Raw genomic sequence first — 19,383 nt, forward strand, 5'->3', positions numbered from 1 at the left:
GCCATTGAGGACGATAACTAGTTTAAGTAGAAGAGAGTATCATAACCCTACCATGAAAACAGTAGGTTGTGACCCCGACATGCAGACGCACAAGGTGGCAACACAGAAGTGGTGCCCAACCAGTACCAACCAATACTGAGACTAAACAAGTGTCATATAGTTGGCAAACAACCAAATTTATCATTCAAACACAAAACACATTATAAGACGATACCATTTTGATATGTTAACAAAACGTTGGTATTTATATAGTTTCTACATGTGTGGTGAAGATATTGACGATGAGAAGAATCTTTTCATAATGAATTTTAAATTGACGGGATCCGTCTCCAAACGGAAGAATTATTAAGTTATGGTATCTCACGTACTTATGGGTTAAAATATTATCTTATACTTAGTAAATCGAGTGGGTGAGTACGGTGATCCTAATCCGGGAAACGAACAATTATTTAAATTAGGATCTAATTTTTGAATGGGTTTATTTGATTTTTTTAAAAATTTATGTTTTGAAATTAAATGGGCCCTTATCGAGAGCCTGCTTAGCTGCTCTACTTGGATTGGGCATTTGAATTAATGGTTGTGAACAAGTGTTAGCTGTGATGAACGGAGAGCAAAACGACACGGTAACTCCATATAGACCAATCTTGACAATAAGTTCCAACTAATCCAAACCCTACACGTGGCGTACTTATCTACGTCGATTCTCAAAAAGGTTTAAAAACAAGGCTTCGGCGTCAAACCCAAACCGAACACCACACCCCATCAAACAAAACAAAACCCACAGCCTTCGAGAATTGGTTCCAGTCCCAGAGCGGCGGAGAGAGAGAGAGAGAGAGAGAGAGAGAGCGGCGGAGAGAAAAGCATGGGGCTACCGGTGAAGGCTTTTCCGTTCACTGTGGTGAGTCATGTACTGGCAATCGTGGCGCTGATTCTTGTCCTGGTTTGGGCCGTTCACTTCAGAGGCGGCCTGGCTTGGGAGGCCGTCAATAAGAACCTTATCTTCAACGTAAGCCTCGAAACCAAATATTTCGTTATTTTCTTCATAATTTCGAATTTCTCCAATTTCGCTCTATTTTCATTTTATTTTCTATTGTTTTTTTTCTCGAATTTATCAAATCAAGGATAAGGAAGTGGGAAAAGTATAATATGTTTTCTTTGAATGGTTGTAAGTTTATTCTTATTTTATAGTCTAATTATTAATTCACTAATTTTTTATTTTTAATTTGGCTCATGTGATTTGACTTATTCAAAGTCTTTTTTTAATTCATAATTAAGCCTTTACTTTTCTAATTCTTTTAATACATTATTAATTATAAACATTTATTTTACTATTTAATTATTTTTAAAATTCATTTCTATTCACTAAAGATTTTATTTTGTGATTTAAAAAATTTATAATGAATTTCATGTGTTCTGTAATTAAAATATTTGTATTTCAGTAAGTGGAAACTTGGATCCACGTCATGTTTTAATAGCTATAATAAGAGAGTTTGGAAGAAATTAAAAGATTTAAAATTTAAGATTTTGTTTCATAACTATAATTTTAATTTTTTAAAATTAGTTTGTAAATACTATTTTTTTTTTTTTTTTTTATCTATTTCTCATTTTAAAAACTAGAAAAATAGTTTTTATTTTTAGAATTTGGCTAGAATTAAATGAAAAAATAAGATAATTTATTGTTAAATTTTACTCATCCAACATTAATTTCATACATAATTTAAAGCTGCCAAGTATAGATATATATTGTTAAATTGTGAGGCGTGGTCTTCTTATCCTATCTTATATCTGACCTCTACAATTTTTTATGATTTCTCTCTTAGGGAAATAATTATTCTTATTCTTTTGAAAATTATAATATTTTCGTTAAAGTTGATTAAAAATATAACAATGATGTGATAATTTTATTTTATTTTTATGAATAGATTCATCCGGTTCTTATGCTACTCGGGTTGATCATCATAGGAGGAGAAGGTAACGAAACTAATTTCAATTTTATAATTTGAAAATTCAAATATTTATTTCCAAATCTAGGTTAATTAAAGGGAAAAAAAAAAAAAAATTGCAGCAATAATTAGTTATAAATCACTACCATTGAGAAAAGAAGTAAAAAAGGTGATCCATTTGGTGCTACACGGCGTCGCTTTGGCACTGGGCATCGTGGGAATCTGGGCAGCATTCAAAAACCATAATGAAAGCGGGATCCCTAATCTTTACAGCTTGCATTCCTGGATTGGAATTGGCGTAATTGCCCTGTATGGTGTCCAGGTATTTACATGTTTGCCACCATATGCTTTTCCTATTTTATTTTATTTTAATTTAATTTAATTTGTAATGCAATGGAATGTGCAGTGGGTGTACGGACTGGTGACATTCTTCTACCCTGGCGGGTCGGCGGATCTCCGAAGAGCATCACTTCCATGGCATGTGGTTGTGGGTATCAGTGTGTACATATTGGCTGTGGGGAACTCGGCGCTGGGGTTCTTAGAGAAGCTGACGTTTCTGGAGAGCGGGGGGGTGGACAAATACGGGAGTGAGGCGTTTCTTGTGAACTTCACTGCTATTATCACTATAGTATTTGGAGCGTCTGTGCTTTTGAGTGTTGCTTCACAGCACTCCGTTCAAGAACACGACGCTGATGCCTATACTGCTATATGAAATCTCATGTTTCTCTCTTCTTCATTTGCTTCTTTCATTGGTGTCTAGTGTGTTCTTTTTTCTTTCATATGCTTGTTTGTTTGTATGTTTAGTAGACTTCATAATGTGTTTCACTGTTCATGGGAAATTGAAGTAAATGTTTTAATTAATTAATGTTTGAAGGGGTTTGTGAATATGTATGCGATTTGTTCGTCACTTTGGTAAGAATTGAGTTCGATAGTGCATTCTTTACACAAATCACGTAAGAAATGGAATCGAAGGTCTATGTGCTTAATTCTTTGGTAACAACATATGTGATGTCTGATTTTGTTGAGATCATGTACATCAAACTTCTCACAATCTGCTTGAAATACTTATTATCAACCTCTAGCCCTTCAATATCCTAGTACAACTTCAAACCCGATTTTAATGGAGTTCCAAAATGTGCGCTCATCTATTTTGTACCGTTCTAATGGAGTTTCAAATGTGCGCTCACTTATATACTTTTTTCTCTTTACCTTTCTTTACAAAATCATCTCGTTGCTCCACCTATACCTCTTCTTGAAGCTCTCCATGTAGGAACGCCGACTTCACATCAACTTGATAAATAGGCCATGATTTGTGTGCTGCAATTGAAATTAATAAGAGCCTTATAGTATCGACGTGCTATTGGTACAAATACCTCCTTATAATCAACTTCATACTTCTGCTTGTATTCTTTTGCAACTAGGCGTGCCTTCTACTTGTCCACCTCAGCATGTTCATTCAACTTGGTTTTGAAAACTCATTTTACTCTAATTTTTTCTCACCTGTAGGGAGATCAATTAGCTCCCAAGTCTAATTCTTCTCTATAGATCTGATTTCACTGTCCATTGCTTCTCTCCATTTCTTTTTCTTTATAGTTTCTTCATAGACCATTGAATCATTATCCATAAATAATGCAAAATAAGCACTATCAGAACTTGAGTCATACTCCAGCTCATAATCAATCATCCAAGCTGGTCTCTTTCTTGTTCTTAGATTTCTTTGATTATAATCATGATCTTCTTCTACTATTGATTTTTCTTGTTGAGCTTGTGATGAGCTCTCTCCATAGGTTGAATAGGGTTTCAACTTCTTCTTCAAGATCCATGTGAATATGTTGATTCACAGTGACCTTTTCTTCCCATTTCCATATCTTCTTTTCCTCAAATATCACATCACGACTCATCACCACCTTCTTTGTCAATGGATCATAGAGTTTGTACGCCTTAGAAGTCTCACTTACTCCAAAAAACACATATTTCAAACTCTTGTCTTCAAGTTTCTTCCTTCTCTCGTCAGGAATGTGTGCATATGCTATGCATCCAAAGATTTTAAAGTGGTTTGTCGCAGGCTTCCTTCCGCTCATGCTTCTTGTGGAGTCATTTCTCTAATAGAGAAAGTAGGGCTTCGGTTGAGAATGTGAATTGACCATACAACAACTTTTGGTCAAAATTCCTTTGGAACTTCTCCTTTATTTAGCAAACTTCGAACCATGTTAAGAATGGTCTTATTTATTCCTTTTAGCCACACCATATTGTTGTGGTGTATATGCTGCTGTCAACTGTCTCCTTATGCCTTTCTCTTCACAAAACTTAGTAAACTCGTTAGAGCAAAACTCTCCACCTCTGTCAATTCTTAAAGTCTTAACTCTTCTTCCAATTTCAGTCTTCATCATAACACAAAAATTCTTGAAACAATCAAAAGCTTCCAATTTGGTGTGCAATAAACAAATCCATATTTTTCCACTAAAATCATCAATGAGGTTATGAAATATTTCTTGTTACCATTTGATGTGGGAGAGATCAAATCACATATATCTTAATGAACCAACTCCAAAATTGGTTGAACTCTTCTTGATTTTCTGGATGGAAAAGAATTTCTTTCATGCTTTGCTACCACACAGCTCTCTCAAATTTCTAAGAAAGGAGTGATGTTTGGTAAATCAGTCACCATATTCTTTAAAGAAAACGTCAACTTTTTAAAGCGTAAATGACCATACCTAAAATGCCAAAGTCAGTTGGTATCTTCTTTCTTCATCATCAAACTTCTGGCAACGATATTTAATGTTAACGGATATAACCGGTTGGTAGTCATCTTCATCTTAGCAATCGTCTTCTTTTGGAGTCATAAATCTCACATTCATTATTTTGGAATGTGATTACATACCCTTTTTCTTGCCATTGACCGAAACTAATCAAATTGGCCTTCAAATCAGGAATATAAATATAAAGCACATTAGAAATTTACTCTACAAAGCCATTTTTAGTCTTGATATCTACTGCTACTTTTCCATCACTTGGACCATTGCATTGTTGGCAAGACGAACAGCAGTACGAAAACTTTCATAAAGAGTTGAAAAGAATTCCCTACAATCTGTCATATGGTTGCCACATCCAGAGTCTACGACCCATACACCTTGATCTGTGACCTTCATTGCATGGAATGACATTAACAAAGTTTCTTCTTCTCTTTTCTCCGCAAAGTAGGGTTGATCTCCTTTCTTCTTCTTCAACCTGGTATAGAATTCGTTCTTGTAATGTCTAAGGCATCCACATCTGTAGCATTCCACCTTAAACTTGTCAAAATGTCCCTTGTTTTTGTTGTCATAATCGCCTTTGACTAGATCTGATGACCTGCCAATATCTCTAGTTCTTTCTCGACCGCCTCTTCCACGACCTCTGCTTCTTCCTTGCCCTCTACCTTTGGAGCTTGAAGCTTCACCTGGTGTAGATATCTTTAAGGTTGTCATCTCCTCTATTGCACTTGTACGATTAAGCTTCTGCTCATGTACTAGCATGGAGCTTTTAGAGTTCATCAATTTGCATTTCCTCGACATTGTTTGTTTCTTCAATAGAACATACAATATAATTAAACTTTGAAGTTAGAGATCGCTAAATCTTTTCTACAACTACAACATCCATGGTTGAATCACCATGCATTCTCATTTTATTTGCAAGACTCCTAACCTTGCTAATATAATCATTCACTGTTTCTTCCTTTTGCATTTGGAGAATTTCAAAGTCTCTTCTAATTGCTTGAAGTTGAGCATGCTCTACTCTCGTTGAACCTTGATACTTTCTCTTCATTGAATCCTAAATCTCCTTGGACGTCTTTTTCTCAAGCATAGTTTCCAAGATAGTCCAATCAATGGACTGAAATAAGTAGTTCTTGACCTTCGGGTCCTTCAAATTTGATGCTGCCAATCGATGTTGTTGAACATCTGAGAGTGCCTTGCCTTCAGTTGGCTCTTCATAACCCGTCTCCACTATATCAAAGAACTCCTTTGTTCTGAGAAAAATTTCCATCAACATCGCCCAATGATCATAGTGACCATCAAATCTCGGGATGACGGGTTGAACGAAGTTATCAACTTATCTTTTTGTCACCATTTTTGCTGCTGCAAGATCGCTCTCATACCCGTTGTTGGTGACAACAGAGAAATTTGGTAGAACTTTTGAGAGAAGAGAACTTTGTATTACTAAAAAATGCTAAATGTAAGATAAAAGCCAAAGTCTGAGATTTCCTTATTTAGCTTTTACACGTTTTAATCAGTTAATCTAATATTTTCGTTCCTTATTTAGCTTTTACACGTTTTACTCAGTTAATCGAATATTTTCGTTTGACCATTTGACAAACACGTCGAATGGATTACCAATTTTTTAGGTGGCTATTTGGAGGAAGGTGCACAGATTTAGTTGGCCACTCTAGGCCATTCTTAAGATAAGATAATTATTTAAATAGGTGAATCTCATGAGAAAATAAGAACACTGCTCTTTTGAGCAAAGTGAAATCCCAAGTTCTCTCTCTGTTATTTTTACACTTAATATTTTTTTCATTTTCTTCCAACAAATTTCTTCTCTTTTTCCGTCAACGATTTCCTCTCACCAATTGTCAAAAGACAACAAGTGGTATCAGAGCCTAGTTTAATCCCCCAGTAGTATATCATTGTAGAGGAGCCGACTTTATCAAAAGCCAAGTTGAATAGCTCAAGTGGTTAGAGCGTCGACCTAACAACACATAGATCCGCTTTACGAACGGCGAATTCGCTCGCCAACAGCAGCACCACTCTCAGTGGGAGCATCAGCAAGACAAAATCCCCGATCACCTCGAGCAAGTCACGATTTCAATCGAGACATTACTTGACGTGAACGACCTAACGGTGGAAGAGGTGACCGGGAAGACTACGTAATGTCGAGCAGTGGAAGAATGATGCCGCTTCGACTGTCGATAAGGAGGGTCGTGAACTCTCCTCACTGAGGAGGGAATGACTTGCATGCCTAAAGCTCCGCGACAACACCGGCAAGAGCAACGGGTCCTCCAGCCGCAAAGGCGGTAAGAAGCCATGGAAATCTCGCGGGCGCCACGCGCGGGAAAGAGGGGGATCAAAAGAAGAACTCGACCGATGACGGGCCAATCTATTGCTCGAACTGTGGGAAGTAGGAAATCTCACAGGCGTCAGAGCGGGAAAGAGGGGGATCAAAAGAAGGAGTTGACCGATGGCGGGCCAATCCAGTGCTTGAACTGCATGAAGAAGGGCCACCTAAGCAAGAATTGCTCGAGCAAGCTTAGGAACAAAGATAAGGCCCATGTGGCTCGATCTGAGGAGGAAGAGTCAGCTCTTTTCATGGTGAGTGCATCAGTCTTATCCGACGTTCCCAATTTCGATTCCAAATTCATGGAGGTGGAGATAATCGACAACGGCGTCAAACCCGAGGAAGAGCTCTAGCTGGGCGTAACAAAGGCACCAGCTAGGGAGCCAATTCAACTGAAGGAGGAGCGAGTGTTCGCTTAGATCGGCAAGAGGGGTGAGCAGCATGTGCACTGGCGATGGGTCCTCGACACAGGGGCAACAAACCATATGACCAGGGCTAATCCGCATTCTTCGATCTCGACTCGGGGATTCACGGGACGGTGAGATTCGGCGACAGCTTCGTCGTCGAGATCGAAGGGCGCGACACCATCTTGTTCGGCGGCAAGGGAGGCAGCATCGCAAGTTGACCGACGTCTACTTCATCCCGAGGCTCAAGTCTAACCTTGTGAGCCTGGGTCAACTCGATGAGGCCGGCTGCTTCATATCCATCGAGCGCGGGCTACTCAAAATATGTGATGATCGACGACGGCTGCTCATGCAAGTTCGGTGCTAGACAAACCATCTTTTACATCCTGGAGTTGGAGATAGAGCAACCGGTCAGCCTCTTGGTTAGGACCGAAGAAGTATCTTGGAGGTGGCACACAAGGTATGGGCAGTTGAACTTTCCTACTCTAGAAAAGCTACACAAGGAGGAGATGGTACACGATTTTCCAGCAATCAAAGGTGTGAACAAGCTATGCGACGGGTGCCTCATCGGCAAACAGAGGCGCACCCCCTTTCCATCTCAGACATCCTACTGCGCCCGTGAGCCGTTGGAGCTTGTGCATGGCAATATTTGCGGGCCCATCAAGCCAGCGACCCCAGACGACAGAGACAATTAAGCGTGTTCAAGCGTGAGCGGAGACCGAATGCGAGAAGAAGATGCGAATGCTGTGCATGGACCGAGGCAGAGAATTCACCTCAGCGAGCTTCGGTAAGTACTGCGACGAGCTCGACATGCAGCGGCAACTACCGACGCCCTACTCCCCCAGCAGAACGGGGTGGTGGAATGCCAAAATTAGACCATCATCGGGACAGCAAGGTCATTACTGATGACGGTCGGGATGCTTGGGAGGTTCTGAGGAGAGGCGGTAATGACGGCAGTCTATCTCCTCAATCGTTTGCAACGCGAAGCCTCGACGGGAAGACGCCACATGAGGCCTGGTACAACAAAAAGCCAACGGTACATCATATCTGAGTGTTCGGTTGCGTCGTATACATGAAGGTAGCGCGTCCACACCTCGCCAAGCTCGATCCCAGGGAGCAAGGCTTACAGACTCTATGCGGGGGGGTGAGCTCACGTGTTTCGCGACGTTATCTTCGACGAAAGCACCTTCTGGCAGTGGTACGACATGATCAAGGCAGACCAAAATCTAAATCAATTCATGGTGAAGTAGCTCGTCACCAAGCCGGGAGAAGGAGGTGTGCAGCATCGGGAATCGTCACCGCTGCCAACAGTTGCACCCCCTGAACCAGTGGAGTTTGCAACACCACGGACTATGGATTTGACGCTGGATGCTGATCACGATGATGATCTGGTGGCCAGGTATCGGAGGATTGAAGACCTAGTGGGAGGTGGTGAACCACTTGAACTGGCGACGTGCGAACTCGAACAAGAGGTGACCGAACTGCATGCCATCAACGTAGATGAATCGAACACCTTCGCCGAAGCAGAAAGGAACCTGTGCTAGCTGAAGGCAATGCAGGAGGAGATGGCGTCCATCACTGAGAACAAGATGTGGAGTCTGGAGGAGATGCCGCCGGACACCGAGCCATAGGGCTCAAATGGGTCTTCAAACTGAAGCGTAACGAAGAGGGAGAAGTTGTGAAACACAAAGCCTGTCTAGTGGCGAAGGGCTACGTCCGGAAGCAAGGAGTGGACTTCGAGGAGGTATTCACGCCGGTGGCAAGGTTGAAATTTGTCCACCTATTACTGGCAATCGCGGTACATCATTCCTGGGAGGTCCGCCACATGGACGTGAAATCCGCGTTCCTCAACAGAGAGCTGAAGGAGATCGTTTATGTTCGACAACCACTGGGCTTCCTGGACAACGACAACCCTGACAAGGTATTGCGCCTGCACAACACACTCTATGGGCTTCAGCAAGCACCACGAGCCTGAAACGCGAAGCTCGACAGTATCCTGCTGTCGCTGAAGTTAAAGCGCTGTGCCTCTAAGCATGGCATGTACACGCACGGCCACGACGAGCAGCGACTGGTCGTGGGAGTGTACGTCGACGACCTCATAATCACTGGAGACGACATGGAAGTCCTTGGAAGATTCAAGAGGGAAATGTTAATGAACTTCAAGATGAGCGATCTCGGTGTGCTCAGCTACTACCTCGACATCGAAGAGCAACAGAGTACTGCTGGCATCACCATCTGTCAAAGTGCGTACGCAAAGAAGCTGCTGGACACAACTGGGCTAGCTGCCAATGGAGGCCTGACTCCAGCTGAGGAAGGCCAGCACTACGACAACAGTCGACTCCACCAATTACCGCAGCATTGTCGGGAGTCTACGCTATCTGGTAAACACACGCCCTGACCTTGCATATTCCGTTGGATACGTGAGTAGGTTTATGGAAGCACGTAGGGAGGAGCATCTAGTGGCTATCAAGCGCATCCTACGCTATGTAGCCGGAACCAGAGGCTGGGGTGTAAGATACTGCGCAGGAAAGGAAAGGAGAAGCTTGAGCTGGTCGGCTATAGTGATAGTGACATGGCCGGTGACGTTGATGATCGTAAGAGCACCAGCGGGATAATTTACTTCCTCTCAGGCGGCGCGATCTGCTGGCAATTAATTAAGCAAAAGATAGTTGCTTTATCTTCTTGCGAAGCAGAGCACATTGCCGCTTCGACGGCAGCAACACAGGGGGTCTGGCTTGTGCGATTGATGGAAGAACTCATCGGAAAAGAAGGCGATCCACCAATACTTTACGTGGACAACAAGGCTATGATCTCCCTGATCAAAAATCTGATTTTGCACAACTGGAGCAAGCACATAGAGATCAGGTTCCATTACATTCGAGAGTGTGCAGATCGAGGGCTTATCAAGATTGACTTCATCCGAAGAGAGGAACAGCTTGAAGACATCTTCGCCAAGTCTCTGGCGCGGGTAAAATTTGAGGAACTTCGTTCAAAAATCGGAGTTCAAATAATAGAGTAGATATACCACAGGATTTAGGAGAAGATTGTTAGATAAAAGCTTGAGGTTTCCTTATTTAGCTTTTACACGCTTTACTCCGTTAATCGAATCTTTTCGTTTGACCATTTGACAAATAGATCGAATGGATTACCAATTTTTTAGGTGGCCATTTGAAGGGGAGTGGCCCAGATTTAGTTGGCCACTCTCGGCCATTTTTAAGATAAGATAATTATTTAAATAGGTGAATTTGATGTCCATTTGACAAAGGGAATGGATTACCAATTTTTTAGGTGGCTATTGGGAGGGAAGTGGCATATCTTTAGCTGACCACTAGGTGAATCGGACAAGAAACAACATCACCTCTTTTTTTTTTTTATCACCTCTTTTTTTTTTTTTTAAGCAAGTAAAATCCAAGTTCTCTCACGGTTATTTTTACTCTTTCTATTTTTTCATTTTCGTTCTACCAAATTCTAAATTGATTTTCTACATTTTCCACCAATGCCAAACATAAATATATATAGGTAATTTTGGACATTCCCGAATACTATTCATGATTCAAAAACTATGCACCTAATTGATCCATGTATAAACCAAAATCATGTACCTAATTAAACGGAAACCAATCAACCTCCATGTACATATATATACTTTTATATATATATATACACTATTCTGCTGTATAAAATCTCACGTTTCTCCCTTCATTTGCTTCTTTGATTGGTGTCTAGTGTGTTCTTTTTTCATTCATATGCTTGTTTTTATGTTTAGTAGACTTGATAATGTGTTTGACTGTTCATGAGAAATTGAAGTAAATGTTTTAATTAATTAGCTTAGAAATGGTTTGATGAACCCAGTAAATTAAGAGCTGCAACCAGCTCAACCCAAAATGGAAGATAAAAGTAACAAGTTACTGAACTGGATAGAGAAGAAAGAATCCATGGGTCACCGGAGTCGGGTCGGGTCAACTCGAACCCATCCATTCGACCCACAAACCGGCCAAAGCCCAGGTCCACAACGATGACCAACTCCAGCAGCCCACGAACGGTTAGATCATAGCTAATTTTTTATTTGTACAAAGTGTTTTTCTCCTAATTAAGACGGTTAAAGGTCATTTTGGGGTAAATAAGTGATATAACTCTCGTAAATAGACTTTTAAGTTCGATGTTATTAAATTGTTATTTGAAAACCTCTTTAAAATGATATAACGAAATACTAAATAAAATAAATAAATATTAAAAATATAAACACTATATTCTAACCAAGTTTAGGGAAATAAATACAACTATTATATGCATGTGTCATAGTCTCGACTTACGATGTCATCGTCCACTGTATATAGGGGTGCGTTGCTTTGAGTTGAAATAGAAGTATCACATTGCTTGAGCATTTTAAAAAATATTCCGTAAGTGACCCCACTATTAGAGTTAGATGTAAACACATAAAATCATGAATGAGATCTATCTATCTTTTCCATTTGTATTCCATTAGGCGACTATCCTAAATAGGTAATTGGATGTGTATTCACTATTCTACACACGGTCCACACGTGTGAGTATAGACCCACCAGTCGGTTCATACGTCTAATGAGTCCCTTTTCAGGTCGGGCTAACATTCTCTGAAGCTATTGTCATACACCTAGTAGGAATAGTGACCATCACAGCATAATGATCGTTTATTTGTGTTGGGTCGATTCATTTATTTTTAGGCTCGATCCATTTATTTGTGTTGGGTCGATGGTTTTGGGTCCAACTCTTTGCTGGTCACGAAGCCCTTTAAACCCTTTAATTTCTCAAATTAAAATATTGCGTGAAGCCACAAAATTGCCAAAATAAAACCCAAAAAGAAAGTAGGAAAAGGACAGAACAGATGGCCAATGGCTTAGAACAAGACAGAGCAAGACATGTCAATACATTGGTTTTGTGGGTCTCTAAGGACAGTCGTGTTTCCTCAAGTTTATAACATTATTGAACATAAAATTAAAAAATAAAAACGAAGAGAGATCTAAATATGTAGAAGGCTTGAAAAAAAAAAGTAGAATAATATGCAAATGCTCTATCTAATGTAAGGGCTACCATAATTCAACTGCCCTAACTTTATTTGCATTGCCTCCCCCAACAAGCATGATCATCTGTATATTGATGTGACTTGAGTATTTAAAAACACTTAACAAGTAACTCCATTGTTTAAGGACGGAAAATGCAATCACACACAATCATAGTTCATCGTAGGACCTATCTATCTTTACGCGAATGTTCCTTGAGCTCTATTTTCTTTTTCAAATAGGGTTGTACGTGTAGTACTTCTCTATGCATGATTCATGCATGAGAACATGAATCCACTAGGCGGGTTTGCATACCCTCTAGGCTTGACTACGAGATGGTATACACGTATTGTATCATATCATGGTGTATGTGATCGTATCATGGTGTACACATCCGTACAAAATACAAAATACCTCTCCTTCATTGATTTTGATCATTTTTTGAAAATTTTCACTATTTTCTTTATGTTTATGAAATTTTTCAAAACATTTTTTTTTCTACACCATCTTGAAATTTAGTTTATAAGATTCTCAATAAAATTTCCAAAGTTTGAACTTAGAAGGAAAAATCGAAAAATTAATTGTCGTTGAAACTCGAGTAACTCTATTCTGATTCAGTGAAGATGGGAGAAATTAGAAGAACTTTACGTGAGGGTCTCTCCGAGCAATGACTCTTCTTGTAGAAATTGAATTTGCATAATATTGGAGGGACTGATTGAGAGTGTTTTGCAGAGAAATCTCAAGGATTGCTAAGGTCGGAGGGAAATTCTGAAATGACTTACAAATTTACTACACTTAATAGATGGGTATGATAACTTTTTTATTTTGTCTTTTATTTTGAAATAGGAAGGTTATTTATTCATAATTTTCTTTGTTTTTCGATCTTTTGTATCTATCTATAATAAATAAATAAATAATTTGAAGCCGAGTACTGTTAATTTTCTTTTTATCTCATTTTTCTAATGGAATAAAAAATTTTCTATTTAATCTAAGACTATTACTATGCTTCTAACCGTTTAATTTTAAATGAGCTTGTTAGACGAACACGACTCTCCACAATGGTATGATATTGTCCACTTTGAGCATAAGCTCTCATGGCTTTGCTTTGGGCTTCCCCAAAAGGCCTCATACCAATGGAGTTAGCATTCCTCACTTATAAACCCATGATCATTCCCTAAATTAGTCGATGTGGGACTTCCATCATCCAACAGAGCTCTTATTATAAATGCAATATTAATTCATTCCTAGTTTATTACCTCGTGAATAAATGAATACAAGGGAATTAAAAAGGCATACAATGTTGAATTAAATATCCTACATTAATCTCAAGTTTATTAATGGAGCTACAATTCAACTTGTACTAATCTATACTAGTAATGCAAATGCAATTTAACCTACACTAACCTACATGTAAATGTAATTTAACCTACACTAACCTACATGAAGATGGACTAGGTTGCAGACAGGTTGGAGTCGGGTTCGAGGCTATGGGTTTACTATCTCGGGTCGCGACTGATGGGGTTGGGCTGAGGAGCGGATGTCTTTGGGCCACGATTTCTTTTGCTGGGCCGAGGCACTGACTATGCTGCAGATGGGTTGGGATCTCGGTTCGAGTTGCGGGTTTGGATCTTAGGTTGGGACTTGTCTTCTTCACCCGATTACCAGAAAAAGTTCTAGCAACTTTTCTCTCTCTTCGGTAACATCATTTTTTACGTATGTTTTTCTCCTTTTTCTTTCGTTTTCGAGTCTCCTTTTCCTCCTCTTCCTGTTTATAGCGTTTGTTTGGCTCGTATATGCCGAAACCTTCTAAATCTGAGGAGACCCAAAAACCCAAGGTTCTATCTTCCTCCTTCGACGATGTATGACATGTATGAAGCGTCAAAATATTTTCCTGGAGTGTGTACAAGTCTCTAGGATGATTTTTGTAGCGTAAATTAGAGGTTTTGATTTCGGTTTCGTATAGACTCACTTCACCGGATCGTCGTTGGTTTCACTGCCTCTCTTGTTTTTTTAACGTTTTCTTTTCTTGCATGTGGTTCTGAGGTGGCTGAAGCTTGGGGTTTGGTGTTGTGGTGATCCAAAAGTTGGGCGGGGGTCGTGGGTCGTGTGCGAACGAAAACTCCGGCGTTTTCCAGAGTTTTCGGGTTTCACCAACGACCACGGACCTCTCTGACTTTTTTTTTTTGTTTTTTGTTTTTTTTTTTTTTTTTTTTTTCGTTTCATATGATACATTTAACATATAAACGAAGATGGTAATAACCCTAATTCAGGTTACTACATGCATGCCAATGATAGTTTATCAAACAAATTTAATCGAATATAGCTAAAGTTTAAAGCGTTTGTAAGAAGACCTTAAAAATTAGAAATAGCTAAACCTTTAGGTCTTCATAAATATGTGAGTGTATCCTATAAAATAAGTTGGTATAAGATTGGGTCATGAAATATTTAATCTCTTCCTATAAACTTGTTAATTAAGAAGAGTAATATTTCAAAAGATGATTATATGCAACTCGATTTTAATCTCGAATGGTTATGAACTCTTGTTTGCAATGCTTTATTATTTGATTTACATGATTAAGATTTTTTTTTTTACAATTTTTTAGACTACCAAATAGTGAGATGGGAATGTAATGTTAGAAGATGGAGTTAGTTGATTCCTATATAGGTAAGTAGATAAGGTAAGTAGATGACTAATTCTCTTCAATGATAATTAATTGCTATATATGGTAAGTAGATAATTAATTCATACATGGAGTTCATTAATTCTTACGCGTGAAGTTGGACATCGAGGCACATGACAGGTAATGTTTTTTACCATTCGACTATTTTTCCTCCTAATTTCGATATTGACTCAAATTATGACCTATCAGAGAGATTTCAGAAAATTCAGAGCTCCTAGCAAGCAGAAAAAATGAGCTCAAAAAGGCAGGCATCACTCAAATAAGTAGCCATTTAAAATTTTTCAAGTAATAATTGTAGAGATTGCTTGAACGTGCTAGCATTGGTAGTGGTTAGTACAAGTATGATTAGAACTTTGGAAGGAATTTTTTGGATGAGAATTACCAAAATGCTCCTATAATAAGAATTTAAGGTGCATGTTATTTTTTATGCTTTCAAATGTGCTATAAAAGAGGAAGGGATCCTATGATTTGTGCTCTTGACTAATGGATGTATTTTTAGATTAGGTATTTTTTACTTTAAAAATCATGCTTGAGTATATCAAGTTAAGATTTAGACGCTATAGCTAGGATAGTTTCACGTTGACCTAGGTCAAGCACCCTAGGATCATGGGCGATTAGTGAACGAGACCATAATGCTCCTAGAAATTAGATTAGTCCCGATTAGCTAGTCTCCAGTGTCCTGAAAATGTGAGATTGAGATTTTAAATTGCCAGACGTCCTACCAACCTAGTAAACCTCCACTAAATTTATGGATGACTAAGAAAGCATACCATTCTTATAATTAGTGTAAACTGTATCCTCAAATTCAAGATCTCTTTCTATTTTTTTCCCGTACACGATAAGTGCTATTAGTGATCCAAATTGAAACTAGTCATGCTCGTATCAGATGACAAGAATTTAGAAACCGAGTACCATCAAGCTTGACCCATATCAATAATGATAGGATAGTGTGGAAAAGTTATTGAGCTATTAGTGTGTAGAAATATGTCTAATGTCAAAGTTGCGGATCTATAAACTAGTCTTGAAAGGAGACCAAGGATTACATGGGTAGCTAGCTTAGAGTGAATGCCCTTTGCATATGTGGAAAAGACCCTGGGCTTATTGAACAAGGTCACACTAAAAATCCGGGATGAGAAACCAAACAACTAAACTTGGTAGATGGAAAGCATACCGGGTAGCTCCCCAAACTCAGAGTCATTTATGGCCTTGTGGAAGGGTATGACAGTTAACCTTTCATAGATGATGTTTAGAACCGTATATGTCATACTATTCTATTAGCTTTTACAAGGTAGCACTTCAATCCAAGATATTGATCATTCACTATTGTGGCAATGCAAGTGTACTATGGACGAGAACATAAAAGTTAATTTACCCTAGAAATAAGATATGTTGCCCATTAGATTTGCGACGCTACAACCTAATGAAAAACTTCCATACTTCGATTGGGTTTGTGACAAGTAAGAGGAACCACTCAATCTTTAAGACCTTTCCAGATGCTCAGATAGTTGTAGAGTTAAACTCGAACATTATAGAGCTTAGAGAAAAGCCTATGGTAACTTACTACGGATTTGATGCGATGAGACCTATAAGTAGACTGCTTACGGGGTATTTTTATACTCACTCAATTCTACATTTCTTTTTCAGGTGTTTGTTGACTCTCAGTCGAGGTGGGGAGCATTTGAGAGCTGCTGCTCATAGAGAGGGTCGTTCTCGGACGTTCGTCCTATTTTTGTATTTTGGATTTATTGTTTTGTTTGAATTTTGTATCCCGAACCCTATTCCCATTTGTAAAAACTTTGAATAACTATCGACTTATATTAAATTTTGATTTATTTTTAATTGTGGTGGTGTTTGTCTAAAATTCTGAAAATTCATCAAAAACAAAAACAAATGTGAACTAAATTATTACGTAAAATCATTACAAGTTAAACACAAAACAATAACATCTACAAAAGTTTATAGAGCAAAACTGCATCGTTCTATCATAATCTAGTACCGCATTTACATAAATAACGTACATAACAAATGAAAATTTGACCTTTTGGAGTTATTTGTTTACAAGTCGAGCCAAGTCTTAGGTGAATGAGGATTGATGGTTCTTTCTAGTCACCAAAATGATAAACAATTAAGTAAATATAAATTCGAGATCAAAATTTTTCAATTTGGATATAATTTGGGGGCCTTTCTTTTTAATGAGAATTAAAAAGACTAACCAAAAAAAAAAAAAACAATATTTTCAAATATACTCGATCAAAATCAGTAACCAGCTTCAAATTTGACCTTGAATTTAACCAAAACAAAGTCAAATTTGTAGTAAATATGTTAAAAAAATTTATATAAAAAAAGAGCATTTGAATAACTTAATGCCTTGAAATTGAATGGACAAGAATGGTGACATTCAATGAAGTGATTATTGGTTGGTATGATGGGTAATTTTTGTGGAGATAATATCATCAATTAATTTGTGGCCTTAAATTAGCCTACTTTCAAATTGACATTAATGGATTATATTAAAGTTTTTGGCTACGACCATTGACAAGGTATCACATGTTTATCCTACAAATTTGTTTTTCGGCTTCAAACACCTAATTCTAATATCTTTTGTTGTTGGTGGCGGAATCCTGGCCTTATGTTTTGATGTCCGGGCGACAAAGATAAATATATAATAATTATAGCAATGCAAGTGCATTGTGGTTCAACTAACTTCGATGTAGATCTTGTGAAAGCGACTTTGAAGATCATGATACTAGACTCTGATGGTTAAAAGACTCATTCGTTAATTCAAAGACATGAATGAGAGGATGGAGCTCTTAGCATATTTGTCCGCTTTAGCCTGCTACGTATTGTCGTTAATCTCATAATTTTAAAACGCATTTGTTACGGAAAGGTTTCCGCACCCTTATAAAGAATGATTCATTCCTCTCTCTCCATCCGATGTGGGATCTCACAACTTCTATCTTTAACTGGATGTCATATCCGTGTAACAACTCTAGAGGAGGGTGAATAAGGTTTTACTTAGCATAGGAAAAAAAAAACTTGTAGGCTAAATTTACCTAATTCTTAAACTTTTTACAAATAATTAAAAATGATAATTAATACAACAACAAAATATGAAAAATTAATTCTATTCAAAACAGTAAATATTTAGGAACAACTTAGAATAATTACTATAATAATTTCAAAATCAAATAAGAAAAAGTTAGAGGGGATGACATCATATGTAACGATCTGAAAAAAAAAAAAACTTAGTGACTAGAAAACTCGTGAGTTTTTTGGCGACCACCAAAAATTCCGCGATCCATGTGGAATCACGGTCTTCGACTCCCACAACGCGCCCAAATCCTCACCAACTTCCCTCCCACCTTCAGCAATCCTCCAACCAACGCCCAAAGTACCTGTAATAAGGAAACAGAAGAGAGACCGAGAGAAAAATATCCAAAACTCGAGCGAGATCCAAAAACGAAACCCACAGCCTTAAACCGCCAGATCTAACGTCAAAATGCTCGAAGCACTTTGTGAAAGAGACTGTCGACCCTGTAGGACATGTTTTATGTCGTGTTGTCATCATCAACACCGTAGGAGAAAGGAATCTGGAACACGGATTTTGAGAAAACGAGATTCACCTCCCCTAAGTCCATCAACCACGAAACTTCGTGGAAGAGGAGTAGAAGATCTAACAAAGCGATTAAGGAGAAGAATGACGAAGGAGAATGTTGGAAAACGTCATGGGAAGGAGAGAGAAAGTTCGCCGAAAAATCGCATAGGAGTCAAGTAAGGATGAAAGATCCGTCGGATCCGGTTCGAACCCAAAACGCACCGCAGCCTAGCCCTCAAATGGAAACCCAGTAAGCCAGTCAGCAAATGTGACCAGCGAGCTAACCCACGTCCCGAACCTAGACTTGCACCTCGACCCGAGATGCTTGCGCTGTCGTGGCCCGCTCTGGTGCTACCACTTGTCAAGTTGTGGTGCAAGCATCCCTTTGGCTTGAGCGTCTTGGATGGCGCGGTGACGGCTTCCGGTGGCTTCTTCGAGGTATTTGACTTAGATTTCTAATTTTAGCCCGATTTCCACCGTTCTAGCCTTCTCAAACCTGTTTTCGACCTTGATTAAGGTAATTGAGACCGTTTTAGAGCCATATTTCACATTATTAGTTGGATTATTAATTAAAATATGAAATACTAACGAAAGGTAACGAACGGTGCGATAGAAAGCGAACTCCGATAACCT

At 38.7% G+C, this 19,383-nt stretch overlaps 1 protein-coding gene across 1 annotated transcript; it reads left to right on the plus strand.

Annotated features, from left to right (window-relative positions):
• Nucleotides 1–742: 742 nt before the first annotated feature.
• On the plus strand, nucleotides 743–2,830 carry ACYB-2 (Cytochrome b561/ferric reductase transmembrane protein family). Its single transcript, XM_023698419.2, has 4 exons — nucleotides 743–1,006; nucleotides 1,923–1,971; nucleotides 2,066–2,265; nucleotides 2,350–2,830. Exons 1-4 carry the CDS (start codon nucleotides 863–865, stop codon nucleotides 2,653–2,655), a joined length of 699 nt encoding a protein of 232 aa, XP_023554187.2. The 5' UTR covers nucleotides 743–862; the 3' UTR covers nucleotides 2,656–2,830.
• Nucleotides 2,831–19,383: the final 16,553 nt, after the last annotated feature.

The sequence above is a fragment of the Cucurbita pepo genome, chromosome 15 (assembly GCF_057944985.1).
Source record: "Cucurbita pepo subsp. pepo isolate OVF chromosome 15, ASM5794498v1, whole genome shotgun sequence".
NCBI lineage: Eukaryota > Viridiplantae > Streptophyta > Magnoliopsida > Cucurbitales > Cucurbitaceae > Cucurbita > Cucurbita pepo.